At 40.0% G+C, this 15,826-nt stretch overlaps 1 protein-coding gene across 1 annotated transcript in view; it reads left to right on the top strand.

Moving 5' to 3' along the window:
- map4k5 (mitogen-activated protein kinase kinase kinase kinase 5) overlaps positions 1–15,826 on the top strand; it is a 41,509-nt gene that overhangs the window by 10,725 nt on the left and 14,958 nt on the right. The window contains 24 exon segments of the mRNA XM_042500689.1: positions 1,033–1,123; positions 2,092–2,156; positions 2,748–2,803; positions 2,898–2,945; positions 3,758–3,800; positions 3,908–3,980; positions 4,835–4,966; positions 5,217–5,279; positions 5,400–5,481; positions 6,176–6,292; positions 7,149–7,227; positions 7,908–7,979; positions 8,482–8,505; positions 10,176–10,234; positions 10,372–10,439; positions 12,141–12,185; positions 12,284–12,326; positions 13,005–13,218; positions 14,208–14,236; positions 14,238–14,276; positions 14,278–14,298; positions 14,671–14,712; positions 14,961–15,045; positions 15,130–15,209. Of these exon segments, the coding sequence (XP_042356623.1) occupies positions 1,033–1,123; positions 2,092–2,156; positions 2,748–2,803; positions 2,898–2,945; positions 3,758–3,800; positions 3,908–3,980; positions 4,835–4,966; positions 5,217–5,279; positions 5,400–5,481; positions 6,176–6,292; positions 7,149–7,227; positions 7,908–7,979; positions 8,482–8,505; positions 10,176–10,234; positions 10,372–10,439; positions 12,141–12,185; positions 12,284–12,326; positions 13,005–13,218; positions 14,208–14,236; positions 14,238–14,276; positions 14,278–14,298; positions 14,671–14,712; positions 14,961–15,045; positions 15,130–15,209 (1,670 nt within the window).

Here is a 15,826-nt window from a genome sequence, read left to right as displayed (position 1 = left end):
CCAGGATGTATCTCCAGAGATGTTTTCTTCCAGAGTCTAAATGCCCCTGTATCGTTCTAATTTGGCTGGACCACAAGCCACCGGGACAGTGTCTGCAGCTATGTGTTGTACTAAAGTGCAGGTCAAGAATTTATTTTTGTCCTCAGGCCACAGCTGGTGGTAGCTGCCAAAATTTGCTACATACTTGGACTATTTTGACAGCTGATTTTTATGACCGAATTCAGCCATCAAAAGACGGTTGTTTACGTGCAGCGTAGGTGAGCAGGAATGACACACTTGGCCATGTGCAGAAAAAAATTGGTTTGTTGACATTAGTTTCCACAACAAGGAATGTGCTTTTTTTTTGGGAGAGATTTTATCTGTTAAATGTTCTTAATCTGGACTGATGACTTCGATGACAGTCTGTTGATAGAGCACTAAAAGCTGGCACAGTCTGGTAGCTCTTAACCCCCCCCCCCCCCCGTTAATGTATTCCAGGAGCATGTCTCTGCACAATTGGGAGCAGCTGGGCTTACATATTTTAGTCTTCTTACTTCCTACTGGTCGGATGTGCAGTGTGCTTTGCAGAACTGGAAAGCAGCCTAGATATCAGCCTATACCACATAAACTTAGAAAGTACAAGGTGTTCCCTCTGTTGTTATTGGCTGTTTTATAATCTGCTGTATTTACACTGTGATGAAATATTGAACCATATGCTCAGAGCGAAATACGGGGCGATATTGTTTGCTCTGTGGTTTTGAGTTTCGCAAACTAAATAAAAAGATTAAAGTGTTTTTGAAAACCTCATGTTTAAGGTGTGCACCATTTCTGTATCATCCGATATGCTTTTAGTGGTTAGTTTAGTGTCCAAAAAAATATTCTGTAGATGAATTGTAACCCGAGTCATTGTAATTTCACGCCCACAATCATTTTGTGAGGCGTTTATTTCCAAATGGAAAATATCTCATTTTAAAATGAAACTGTCCCTTGAGCAAAAAATGAAAATATAACTTTTTGTCCATGTGTCTGTGTGATTTCTCTCTCTGTTTCCAGGGGATGACTTTTCCATCATACAGCAGGAAATCTTCATGGTGAAGGAATGCATGCACCACAATATTGTGGCCTACTTTGGGAGCTACCTCTGGTAAGAGCCAGCTTAAAATACTCCCTGCTTTGTCATTTTATACTCTGTATTTTTTCCTCTCTCGCAGCCAGTCCCAAGGTATAACATTTGTGGAATTCATACGTTACTGTCAAAGGGATTTAGCAGGCAGCTGCCTGAAACTCACATGACGTATTTAATTACTTAGTCACACCTGTGTGTGAAAATGTGACTCAACCCTTTCAATTGATGGGTGCTGACTCGGCCCATCAGTGTCAGGATGCAGCTCTTGTGTTTTAATGGAGCCTGTGTTTTGTGGCTGGTATCTGAGAGGAAGCAGGGCCGGTCCGCCCACCACTGCCTCAGACTTCCAGCAGGTTTAACTGGAATATGAGCCTCTGATCTGTTTTATATGGTAGTTAGTCCAGAGAGATGCATGTCTTATCACAGCAGGCATGTGAAGCACAGTCTCGCCACACAGAGCATAAACAGTTACTGTAAATGTTAATGAGAAACCCACAATGCCTTAATTATTATAAAACTAGATTAATTACATTAGAGGAACCACAGTTTTATGCAGGGAAATTCAAGCCTCTGTTCAGAGTTGCTTCCTAAACTAAAATTATTTCCATGTCCTTCTAGAAGGTGTAAAAAGTAGCACAGTTGTGAGTGGGAATCTGGGGCAGCGTACAGTATCATCGCCTCAACTGTCACAGTTTGATCACAGTCACACACAAGCCTTATATTTAGCTTTTTAGTCAGAGGGTTGACATCATTTTTTCTACTCTCCCGCATCAGACATCCAGTTCACCAACAGAAGTATTTCACCTGTTTTTTTTAACGTGTGTTGGTGAAGTTGTTTCGGGAAACATTTGCTGATTTGCGCAGCTTAATTCATTTAACAAAGCATCATTTAAGAATGCTTGTGCTACTTAGCTGTATGAAAAGTTTGCCTAGTCAACTGGCAAAGCAAATGTCCCTAACTTGATCATTTCCTCTGATGTCATCAGTCGAGAGAAGCTTTGGATCTGTATGGAGTACTGTGGCGGAGGATCTCTGCAGGACATTTATCATGGTGAGCTTTCTCTTATTCAAAACTGGGACGATGCAGTCAGATTTAGGCCTGTCACAGTAACTACGACTTACTGCACACAATATATAAACATTACCTCAGTCATTGCCTGTTGTGTTTACATGTATATCTAAGAATGTCCCCAACATTTAGCCAACAAAATGCCGGAATAAACAGCAGGGTTTTTTTCCGACGATTATATTATTTGGGCGCTGCCATCCTCTTACCCCAACAACGCTCAAAGACGACACCTTATTGGTAGCCTGCAGCTGCACTTGTTGAGCTGTATAAGCACAGTTCTTACTACTTTATCGTTCTCTCAAATAATCCACGAGCAAACAGCCCCGCTTCCAGGCTGAACACTAGCCGCATTAAAATGGTAACCGGGGTGTTTCAGGAGCTTGGTTAAGTTGTCTTTTAGTCACAAGAGATATCACTTAAAATATTGTTTATTTAATGGTTTCCGAGACAATGTGCCATCAACATAAGTTGTTATGGTGACAGGCTTGGTCATGAATTGGTTTTAAATGCTGTACATACATTGTAAAACCTGTTTCTGCCATGCAAACATGGAATGACTTTGTGTTGTTATAGTGACGGGGCCTCTCTCAGAGCTTCAGATAGCATATGTCTGCAGAGAGACCTTACAGGTAATTTCACTTTCATATACTTCTTTCAAATGAATATGTCAACGTTTGGAATTTCAGTAGAACATATTAACCAATATATTAATTTTCTTTACAGGGTTTGGGATATCTGCACACCAAGGGCAAGATGCATCGTGACATCAAGGTATACTTCCTGTTCTGTTTTGTTTTGTTTGTCTTCATTTTTTTCCAGTTCAGGCCTATTCTTATGCGCCACTCACACTATGCCTCATTACCAACACAGAGAGATTTACAGTAAAATATTTAAACAACTAATCTCAAAACGGGAGGAAAAAAAGAAAAGGCGAGGAGTGAGATTGACAAAAGAAGCAGAGCTGCACAGCTCTAAAACAATGTCGCTGTGAGTTCATCTGTTGGCCTCAACCAGTCTAGAGGTCTGACTTCTCTCTGACGCAGCTTCGCTGCAGAGGTGTGAACTGAAGTCACAGGAAAAGTGCTCACTCGAAAGCATGTGACCGATGGTGTCACTTTCAGCGGTTTTGAGGTTGAGCTGAAGTCGATCACGCCTGGTGCATTCACACAGACGGCAGCCTCAGCCTCATGTGTTATCACAGAAGGTCAGGGCCGGACCTATTATCTTTACTCAGCTCTACGCAGCGAGCACTTCCTGTTTCCTCTACTCTCACCGCAGGATGCCACCAGAGAGACTGTCAGTCACAGCCAACAGAAACACTTTCATTGAAACTGTTAAAAAGATGTGATACTGGTGCAAGTAAACTGGCAGTCAGATCAGAAATAAATCAGTTATTTCTTCAACTAAACCAGATGTTACTGAGAGAGTACAAGACACGATTGGCACTTTGTTATGAACCAGTTGGGCAACACTTCAGCCGAGCTCATTATTTTCAGCCTCAGTCTCATGTTACTTACATATTATTATGCTCTCTTTGTATTTTCACAAAGTTAAATAAATGTTTATGGGATTTTTTTTCACAGGGTGCCAACATACTTCTTACAGACAACGGAGATGTTAAGTTAGGTAAGTTGCTCTTAAGCATCTTAATTCTCAAGGACTTGAACTCGTCTGCAGCTTTTCTATGTATGTGGATTACATAATCTGAAAAGCCCTGTCAAACCTTGTTACAGCTGACTTTGGAGTTGCAGCCAAAATAACAGCCACCATTGCCAAAAGGAAGTCCTTCATTGGAACACCTTATTGGTGAGTGTGGTGTGTCACCCTCATCAGATGAGTCATTGAGCCTTTGACAGGTTTTGTTAAACAGGTTCAAGAACAGTTTTTTTTTGTTTTGTTTTTTTGTCTCGAGTTACATTTAATATATTCAGTCACTTACTTTAACATTTCCAGTCATGTGTCTATGTCACCATATTTATTTTATCGGGCAGAATCTAGTTTGTGTGGACATGCTGGTCAGACAGATGCTTCCCCTTTTTGATGCAAGTTTAAATTCACACAGCAAGTGATGTGTTTTCGAGTAAGAAACAAAGTTGTTATCAGCCCCAGGGCCGATGTTCCGTCATTAGCTGTGCATCCATTAATCCTCAAATTGCAAAACTTTCCATTTCTCGCAAAAAAGTTTTGACGCTAACATGACATGGTGATTAAAGAAAGCCATATGTTGCAAAACTACAATGGAAAAACTTTTTTGGCCTTTATGGGTCACATGATGCTATGGCAATGCGCTTTTCAGTCAGAACTGGCTCCCTCGGGCATGATGCAGCAGGCGCTACAAGAGGTGTTATTGCATCACATAACTTCTTATAAGCCATGCTTCTTGAAGAGTTATTGCGACAGGAGAATTTGCATATCATCACTCAATGCAAACGCAGTCATCTAGCAATTGTATTTTAACAACATTTCGCCTACTGAACCTGACCTCCAAAGGCACTGTTAAATGGAGAAAACAGTTTTCCGATATATATTAACAGGGTATATTGTTATTATTCATATCAGCACTGGCTTTTACTTCAAATAAGCCTCCTAGCCAACCTATTTTTCTTTTTTTCTTACTTTTTGGAGCACTGTCTCTAAATTCTTGTACTTAATCTATGCAGGATGGCTCCAGAAGTAGCAGCAGTGGAGAAGAACGGTGGCTACAACCAGCTGTGTGATATCTGGGCTGTTGGCATCACATCGATAGAGCTGGCCGAGCTCCAGCCTCCCATGTTTGACCTCCACCCGATGAGGTTTGTTTGACTTTTCTCAAAAATTATGAGTCAGAGCCTCCTCAGAAAGTTCTTAGTCTACTTTCTTATTTTGCGTAACAGTAATGCCTCATCATGCCTTTTCTTTACTTCAGTGCTCATTCTGTTCAACTCAAAATACATTAAGGTTATTTTTAGAAGAGGTTTCAGGCTTACTTTGGCTCACCTTACTTATTTCCTTCTTTAAGACTGTCTAAACCACTCTTAATCCATGTTTTCTGTTTTTCCTCAGGGCCTTGTTTTTGATGTCTAAGAGCAGCTTCCAGCCTCCGAAGCTAAAAGACAAAAACAAATGGTGAGCGCCCCAGAATATTCAGCATGGTGTCCTGGGAATACATTGTGATACTTAAACATTTGATCTGAGAGGAAAGTAGTGACAATCATTGCATTATAACAAAACGATCTTGTTCCCCAGGTCCACTGCCTTCCATAACTTTGTCAAAGTGTCTCTGACAAAGAACCCAAAGAAGAGGCCGACTGCAGAAAAACTTCTATCGGTAACATTTCTTAGACATGTGGTAGACATTAAATAGTAAAAGTTTGAATTGTTTGCAATAAGGAATGTTTTTCAGTTTTTTAGCCTGAAAACAGTTACAGGAAGCACAGCAGCCAAGTCTCAAAAGTCATGTCTGTGTTGTGTCATGTACAGTTTCTTACTTTAGTTGAGATTAGAAGTTGCATTTATTACATTTGTGAATCCTGAAGGCCGGGCAAAGAAGTAGAGGATCTCAGTTGGCCCAGTGAGCCTCTCAGTGGTTTGGCTGAATTTCTAGCTCTATAGGTCAGAGTCAGACCATGGCCCTAAACGGTTGTTAAAAATCCAGTTACAGTATATTTATGAAAGAAAAGTTATAGCAGTTACATTTTTTAATAGAAAATGTCAACAAAGTGTCAGTCCAGAGGAAGTAGACTGAGGCTCCAGCTTGTGTGCATACACCAAAGAGTACTGTCTGTAGAAATAGTTTCTATCATCATTAACTTAAAGCATGTCTCTGAGGAAAGGTGTCTTATGATTAATGCAGTTTGTTTAATTACTCTGCAACAGTGAAACTTGGACTTTTTTCTGCAGGGATTTTGATGCTCCAGTTAGCATGAATCTTGTGTGTGAGATTAAGGGATTCCAGACCGCCAGTATAAACTATTAATCTCAAGTTATGCACCGGTTTATGACAACTTGTAATCTGTCTGCAGCATGTGTATGTGGCCCAGACGGGTTTGACAAGGAGGCTCGCTATGGACCTCCTCGATAAGATGAACAACCCGGACAACCACCAGCATTACAGTGAGGTGGATGATGATGACCTTGAGGTAAAGTCTGATTCCATCACCTATAAAACATAAACATTGAAAGTATACTCAGCCTACAAAGAATGAGCCAAAGATAAAGACACATGGGCAACTTTTTTGAACATATATACTTGGAAACATGTAAAATGTGCTCAATTTGTTTGTTTGACTGTCTTGTTGCAGGAAAATTACAAAAAAACAACAAAATTATTGAAAAAAAAAACCCCAACTAGTCCTTGTCAAATTTGACCAAATGTTGTTGTAAAACAGACTTGCAGTGCAAACACTGACAGTCTCTGTCAGCAGTGAATGTAAATATTAGCACAGCATGTTTTTTTCAGCAACTTTGCAAAAAATGATCAAAGGTGAGCTTTTCTGAAGTTTGTTTTCATGTTCCCCTAAAGCTTCCCTTCCCCCTCTTCTTGATTCCCTCCATGGACATTATTATTCCAACTGGAATCAACATCACATCTATGTGGCAGCCAAAGAGGTGGTACCAGTGCCTTTTAAAAGACCATTGTGCTTTTCTCCCCCCTGACAGCAGTAGCACTGTCTTGGCCACCATGAATGAAAAAACCCTGAAGGCTATTGACTGCAAGCAATGGAGCCTGTTGCAAACAAACAGCCTCTGCGATGCATAATAATGTGATGATGCATCGATAGAAACATAGTTCTCACTCAACATACAAGTTTCAGGATTTGGTTTTGCAGATTGTTTCAACAGATAATGGTGTCAAATGACTCAAGGCGACGCAGCGTCGGTGTTACAATATTTGATAACACTTCACCCTGCTCTGTGCTTGTCTTGTCAAGTGCTTCTCTCACTGTCAAAACCTACTTCCTAATCTTTAAATCTCTTTCACTCTGCTTTATTCAGCCCCTCTCTGCAGTCAGACACACCATCCGTTCCACCAACAAACATGCCAGAGCTGAGAGGACACGCTCAGAGATAAACTGTAAGTGAACAAAAAGCCCAAATGCATCACCAAGGCCAACCCCCTGCTGTGAATCTGTCCTGTCATTGGTCAGCATGTCAATCAGACTGGCTGTGTAGGTTGATAGAGGTCTGTCGGCTTGTCTGAGGGTCATCCACTAATCCTGCAGCACGGGCTGGCTCTTTTCCAGACCACAGCATGTGGTAATGTGTATAAAAATAGCCCCGGGATTCACAGAAGAGAGAGTGGATGTAGTATAGTCCATTAAGTTAACGGTCCCTCTTTTTTTTTACCCACTGTGTGATGTGAAATAGCTTGTCTGAAGGGGTCATAAAGGTTTCTTGAGGAATTTGGTTGATTCATAATCAGGCTGAGGATTCAGCTCAGTAGATTGTGCCAGTATCTCATTCTGCAACCCTTCAGGGAAGTTGTTGTCTGTATTGTCGTCAGTAGTTGTAGATAAAGTTGAACGCTTTGTTGTGCCTGTTGTACCAGACTGTTCCTCATTTTATCATTTTTGGTTGAGGTAGTAATAGTCCCCTGGTGAGATATGTGTCTTTGTCGTATTTATCTGTAGCGATACGTGCTGTGCTTCATTGTGTCTTGTGCTTTGTCCGTACTGTGATTGTACCAGATGCACTTCCTGTTTAGCCATATCTATATTTCTCACAATTACGTCTGACTTTCCCTCCTACATGAAGCAAACAATGGGACAGACCAAGGAGGGCCATGCTCAAGTCCTAGCTTCACTGAGAAGCACAGGGGGGACGCAGGTCAGTGACAGTGTAGTGAGACAGTGTGTGTTTGCTTAATTCCCGAGCTCACCCCCAAAGACTCCTGAGAAAAAGGATAATAAAACAGAACGTTGTGTTTCAAATTTATGTGGCACTAATAAGAGGAGTTCCTCTGCATTGGGTGGACACTTAAAGTCAACTAATAAAGTTGAGTAATTTGGACAATGAGATATCCTGGTTCCTGTCAGACTGACTGAAATAACATTACACTGTAGATGACTAATCAGATTCTAACAAGGAAGAACTCATATTTCATTTGATCATCATGACACCTTTTGCTTTTTGTACAGAACCAAACATCGCTGGCATGATGCCGCCACAGTTTGTGATTTTAGATATTACAGCGGCATTCCAGAAGCAAAAGAGGCGTGATGTGTGACGAATCACATATCATATATACACATTGGGCAATGCTTTCTAACCCCAAAAAATAGCATAGCATTGCAATTAACAATCATTTACCATCTCTGTTATGTATCAGTTGACCTCGTCCCCTGCTTGGATGGTAAGGAGCTCTCAGACTTCATTGTCATTTTTTTGGTTGCTGTTCTTCTTCCTCTTTCAGTTAGCTGCCAACTTCTTTTTTTTATCTTCCGGTGGTGGGTCACACATATAACCCATCATCAAAACATCACACTCATCCCATCTCACCAGCTCACACTTTTTACACAGATATTGATTCGGCGCTGTTACCACTTCCACTCCCAGCTGATGTTTTAGGGCATGGTCACATTTGAGAGACTGCAGGCGAGTGTTCAGTGCTCCCCAAGGGAATATTGGCACTGAACGTAGGCATTACTTCATTTAAAGCACACAGAAAGCTAGCTTGCTAGTTATCTTTTTATTTGCTATCTTGCTAAATACCCCAAAATGTGATTTCAGTTTTGCATCTTGATTCTCTTACATTCCATTTTTCATGCCCAGTGTTATACATATCGGCTGGTTAGACACAATAATTAATGTCCATCACACTCACAATGAAAAACATCATCTCCAAAAATGCAGAGGTGCAACGCTTTGACGAGAATGAAAAAACACACAGAACACTGATATTTACAAAAAAATATCACTTGATTAACATGGGCAAAAATGAATATGCAGAAGCAAGCAGCTATGGGGGAAGCCATCATTAGCATCACTGTCTCTGACGCTGATAATGGCTTTGTGGCTGAAAAGTCTCTTCTCTTCATTTTTGCCCAGACTAAATAAATAAAATTTTCTAGTTCTGCTTGTTTTTTCTTCCTCCACACATACTTCTTTGCTATTAGATGAGGCTGCGACTTCGTTGGTCAAAGTTGAGCTCCATGTGTTGCGAAGATGCATTTTGTTCCCACTGTAGGCAAATGTTTTTATTTTTATTCATTTAACTCATGTGTGACTATACCCTTAAACAGAATGGCGAGGCAGAAAAACTGCGCAACATTTCTGCCTTGAACAGGCAGTGTAAAAAGGACTTCACTTTCTTAAATGTATTGCTGGTTGGTTTCATGAGTGTGATTGTGACTCACCTTCTTGCTGTGATCAGCGCCTCCACATTATCAGCATTCCTCAAGCTGAAAAACACACCAGGAACAAAATAATCTGTGGTCTGAATTCTTGAATACAAAGTTTCTTTGTTAATGAGAAGCTGATTATGTGGGAGAATTTATTGGCAGGTTGGTTCCTTTCTTTCGCCTTCATAACTACAGCAGGATCGCACCGTGTTTATACTGGACACTAAACCAGTCTCCTCTATGGGATCAACTGTTTGACAGAATGTGACCTCAAATCTAAACTTGGAGAAATCTGTTCCATGATTTATTTGCAATTTTTTCTCTCTCACCAATATTTACCTAAAGTGAGCAGATCTGGTTAATGTCAAGTGTAATCTGTGTTTATCTTTGGTGACCGACTAGTCATCAGGCTCCAGACCAAACATTCACGTAGCAGTATAATAAATCAGTGAGGGACCTCTGTGGTGTTTTTGCAGGTACATTGTAATGGAGTCTGTTGATCTGTTGTTGGTTCATTCTTACACGTGATTTCTCTCCTGTGTTACTGCTACTAATGCTAAACTGTACTACTTCCAAGGCTTTGTGTGTGTAAAGTGTTGGTCACTGATGCCCTCTAGTGCCAAAGGTGTGTGCAAGAAAAAAAACAAAAAGCAAAACTGATTTTTTTTTTTGTAATTTACAGTCGACAAGGTCCAGTTTGAACCACCACTCCGGAAGGAAACTGAGGCTCATTCTGAAATGGTGATAATCATGTTCAGTTTAATCAGTGCTAATATTCATGTGCCAGTTTCTGTGTGTGATCAGTTATTTTTAAGTGCATGCAGAAATATAATATCTACATTTTTTTTAGAATTCTATTGTCGTGTGTCTTTCCACAGGATGTGAGTAAAGATAATGACTTCCCTTCACCCTGGAGTCCCTTTACAGAGGGAGGAATAACAACCAGGTAATCCATGGAAACTGTTGTCACGGGAACTGCTCCAACCTCCTACTTTCTCTCTTTCACTCTCTCTTGACCTGGCGCACTTATTAGATGGATGCATTTCTTAATCAAGAGAAAGTAAACATGTGGTCAAGTTTTGTGTCTGCATTTATTGTAATTATTTGGATTCTTTTCACATCAAAAACACAATAACAAGATTTTTGTGGTAGTGGTAGTGTTGAGTATTGCATAACAAAGAACACTTCCAGACAGCAAGACTTTTTATAATGAAAAGTTTGACTAAGGTCAGAGCTTGTCTTGCAGGTGAGGTAAATTACACTGCCTTTTTTTGCTAAAGCCTGCCATGATCAGACAGAGTACTTTTTGCAGTATGCTGTGTCTTTTTTACTCTACCACTGGTAGCATAACTGTCAAAACTGCAGTGGTGTGGGGTGCTTTTCTGGCTTATACAATGCTCCTACAAAAACGCGAAGCGCGTAGAGCGGAAGAACGCAAGGCTGTCAGCTATGCTAAAGCAGCAAACAAAATGCTTTATTTATATTGAAAACCATTACAAAAAGCCACACCAGGCTCCTAAAACACACTCTGTCTGATCTGGGCCTAAAGCCTGTTAGTTATTATGCTCTGTAGTCTGATACCCATGCTGACAAGCAGTGTAAATTAATTTTCTAATGAATGCTTCTCACTGTCTCTCACATTAACCTGATTCGTCACTGGAGCTAATCTGTCTTTGTCTGTGCATGAACTCACTCTCCCCATCTGCAGTTTGAAATGTTACTTTGGCCTGTAAGCTCCTTCTCACATGTTCATGTGCTATAAATGTTTTTCTCCTTCCACTTTTCTCTGTCCTCTCTTGCTGTCGCTTTCTCTCTCATCCTATCCCAAGAAGGAGCCTGCTCAAAAGCGTTGAGGACGAATTGTTCCAACGGTAACGCTAACACTGCGTGTGCTGTAGTGCCCTTCCAACGTCATCCACTCCACCCCTCGCTTGGTCCTCATTCTTTTTTCGCAGTGAGCTTTAGCGCCCAACATATCCACGAATCACCCTCCCTGACCCCTCTCCTTTCACTGTGTGTGGTTTGATTGTAGCTATAGATCCAAACTGTTCATACTGCTGTAGCGATGAGTCTCAGACAGGCAGGCAGGTAGAACAGTTTGATGTAAAAAAAAGACTGAAAAATACATAAACGGCTGCCTGTAGTTCTACAGTAAAAGTGTTTTTCTCAGACTTAACCCTGAATAGACTGTACAATAATGTGCATTGTTTTAAAATCTTTGTGCCACTGATGGGTTTTTGAATAATTTGGCACTATCTAAAGAACTTTAAAAGCACAAGTTGCATAACTTGCTTATTACCCTAGTTTTATTAATTGTTGAATACAATGTTGAAGGTTTTTTTGCAGACCTTGTTTCCACCCTAGAATTAATTTTTTTTAACTAACGTCATAGTAAATATAGTAAATGAAGACAGACCTCAGAGATTTTTGTTTGAAGTCTAAACACAGCTTTCCAAATGTGTTTTCTTGTGGTTTCCATCCCATGATGCTCACTAGGGGTTGAACCACTACACCACCCTTCTCCTTAGAGTCATACTCTCTTTATCTCTAAGGAGGGATTTTACATAAACATTTGCACCATTAACGCCCCTCCTGAGCTTTGATGAGCTGTAGTTTCCACACTGATCACTGTGTTTGTGTCCTGCAGGGGACACATCGCCCACCTCGAAGATGCCTTTGAAGAAGTAGAGCTGTGAGTGATGTCATTATCTTAAGAGTTCATGATGAACTCAAAAACATTAATCTATAGTAGTTTACATCATTTAAACACGTACAAAACCTCAATTTCAGGTCAACCCTCAAGCCAGGGGTTCCTCCTCCTCTGCCCCCAAAGGTGAGACACAAAATATATTTAACTGTATGTTTATGAGTTTTGCAATAATAGTCCATGTTAAAAGTGTTTGTGGTATGTGCAAAAGTTTGCATTTGCTTCCTTTGTGTTTTAAAATGTAGTAAGATTAAAAACACAAAAGTTCTAGGAAGAGGTAAAATATATTACGGAAAATGATTTATAAATAAAATAAACTATGTAGCCCAAGATTTTCTTATTAGGTTGTTATCCAAAAGGGCATAAAATAAAGAAAAAACAGGAAATCTTTTTAGATCTGTGCTTTATAGGCAAAATGGATGATAGTGCTACCATGGCAAAATGTAAACGGGTATTGATAAGATATTGATGAGTATGACAAGTATTGAAAAATTGCTAAATTAATTCTCTGCATGTATATCTTTACAAAAAAACTAGCTCTTATATTAAAGGAAAATGAGAACTATCCAAAAAGAAGTATGGGGTCTTTTTTATGACCCCATTCTTTTTATTTCTGTTTTCTTTCATTTTAAGTTAATTTGTTATTAATTAATTATTAATTTATTTACTGTTGGATCTATTTTTTGGTTTGTGTTTTATTGTATATTCATTCAGATTTTTTGAAAATCTAATAAAGAAGAAGACAACGTGTATGTACTGGTGGTTTGAATTAACGGCAAACTGTTTTCCCTCTTTCCCTCTCAGCCACGATTGAACAGCTCGTCAGAGGAGCTTGGCCTTAACGACGAGAGGTCGCTGACGGTTCGGAGGTTTCCAAACTCTGAGAACGGACCGAGCCAGGTGGCTCGCAGACAGAGCACACCTGAGCACCTGGGCAACAAGGCGGAGCACTCGTCTCCAGATTTCCTCTCTGTCAGCGTCAGCAGCCCTGGCCTTTTGTCTCACGCCTCGGATCCTGGTGAGTCATTTTAATAATGTGCAACAACCCATTCAGATGTCTTTCATAATGTCTTTTATTATGTCTGTCTTCTTAAAACAAGTGCGTCTCTTAATGAGAACTTATTTCATTTTTACAAGCTCTCAGTAAATCTAAATGTAAAGGTAAGGGAGTCTGATAATCTTTGGATGGAGAAACTGCTTGTTTGATACTTAAAATATATTCTACAAGTGTGAATATTATAAGCTTCTTTTTTTTCTTTTAAAGGTTAACTTATGTAGTCTTGTCCTTCTTAGTTTTTACCATATTTAGTCAACCTCATCCTATTTTTTGTATTTTGTTCTTTAAGTTTTAGCTGACTAACAATCTGGACATTTATTTTTATCATAGTCTAAGAAAACCGTATCTATATTTAGTCTAGTTTTCTTTTTTAGTCTTCAGATTGGATTGAACATGTCAGTCAATCTAGTTATGCAAAAACAAATATTTTTGTCTTTTTAATAAAATTGATTTCACAAAGGATATTATCATGAGCTGATGAAAGACACATTAAGTGATTAAAAATGCAGCTTGGCAGAAAGGGTTTGGTCTCGTGGTCTGATGGTGTCAATTAAAGGAATACACTCAGACAGGCCTTTAATTATCATCGTTAACTTAAACTTACGTAAGTAAATTACTCCAAGTCCTCCTGACTGCATTTGTGTGCTGCCGGAGTCGCTATGATATGGCGCTCGCAGCACAGGAAACATAGCTGCTGCCCTGAAGAAAATTATATTAGTATTTTTTATTGTTCAACAATGTTTTAGTCCTAGATTTTTCATCAAATCTATTGCATGTTGATGCGGTCACAGTTAACGTTTAATGACATCAGTGTCGTCTTGTTATCGTTTCATCTTGGTCATGCGCAAAATGTTGTTGATGAACATATTTAGTCATCATCTAATTAACAAAATTTCATGAAAATGAAATGCCACAACTGTAACTTTCATCTTCCTGCTCCCTCAATACAGATAATGATTCGGATGACTGTGTGAATGGAAGGCAGTCCCAAGGCGCCACCCAACCGTCAGCACCGGAGGGAAGGAGAAGAAGGAATTCCCTGTGAGTCTGAAGACATTCCTCAATATATTACATTGCAATGTGTGTTTCAGTCATGACTGCAGCACTTCCCATCTGTGGTCAAAGAGCCTATATTTTATATGTGGAGTGTCTCCAGCTCGCTGGCTGGCCTTGCAGTGAAACCTCAAATATGATGTTTTCCCCTCATCACTTCCAAACACCAACAGTTAAAGAGGGAAATTTGGCTTCGACTCATGTTTAAGATTTAATACTTTGACAGAACAAAAGAAAGCGGGCTATATTGTTTCTTTGTGCAGCTTATTGTTGAGGCTGGAGCTAAATTAAGTCCCTAAATTGACTGTGAGTTCTGCATCTACATATCTTATGGTTTTTGTCTCCACTGCTCCTCCTTAGAAACCAGCCATCAACGGTCTACCACCCACTCCTAAAGTACTGGTGAGTGAACCCTCTGCATTGTCCCTCACTGTCTTCCCTGCTGGCCTGGTTTCACAGGCACTGATTATTATTAAACTCCTGTCTGATCTGCTGCTGTACATTCTGTAGATATTTGGGGTCTGCGGAGCGTTGTGCTTTGTGGTTTCCTCTCCGCAGCTCCAGCTCAGATTCAGCTCATTAAACCCTGGCTGACATTTTAGCGCTTCACTGAGCCAGCCTGTGCTGAGCCGTGCTGCTTTTCATTTCAGATGGGAGCCTGTTTCTCTAAAGTGTTTGATGGCTGTCCACTGAAGATCAACTGTGCCACATCATGGATTCATCCAGACACCAAAGGTACAACGTTATGCAACAAGGGCAGCGCACAAACATGTTTTATTTTTGACAATAATTGATTAACAATAAATGTTTTCCTTTTAGATCAGTACCTAATCTTTGGGACGGAGGATGGCATTTATACGCTGAATCTTAATGAGCTGCATGAAGCCACAATGGAGCAGGTAACAGCAGCTACAATCAATAAAAAACAAGTATTATAACCAGTATTAGTGAACGGTGCTGTAAGTAACTCTGGAGAAAGGTTGTTGATAACTAACCGACTAGCAACCAGAAGTATGTGTTGGTAATGAGACTCCATAATTAACTATCTTTCTCCAGAGTTACTTACAGCACTATAAAAAGAATTGCTGTCTGTTTATACTTTTTAAACTGAGTATAAGAGGTATTCACTGAGCAAAGTAAGTCTCTGTAACTATTGTGGGTGCAAAGCTAAGTAGTTGGGCATGCTAACGATTGAGTTCAATTGCATGTTAGAGCAGATGAACTCACAGTTTTATCCAGGGATGCACCCATTGTGATATTTCATGCCGAATGTTAAACACAACAGAATTGGTGACAGCAGATGCTAATGCCGATGTTTTTGTTGTTTATCACAAATTCTGCCTCTGTTTTTTAACGCTCACGTGAGGTGGTATTTCAGGCGATTCGAAAAAGCCATATTTCACAAAACTGCAATGGAAACACTTTTTTTTGCCTTAATAGGTCACATTATGGACTTGTCAATAGGAACTGGCTCCCCCAGGCCTGATGCAGCAGGCGCTACAAGAGGTGTTATTGC

Source organism: Plectropomus leopardus, chromosome 14, assembly GCF_008729295.1.
Source record: "Plectropomus leopardus isolate mb chromosome 14, YSFRI_Pleo_2.0, whole genome shotgun sequence".
Lineage (NCBI taxonomy): Eukaryota > Metazoa > Chordata > Actinopteri > Perciformes > Serranidae > Plectropomus > Plectropomus leopardus.
Note: the sequence above shows the minus strand (reverse complement) of the source record. Positions and strands in the feature narration are given on the sequence as shown.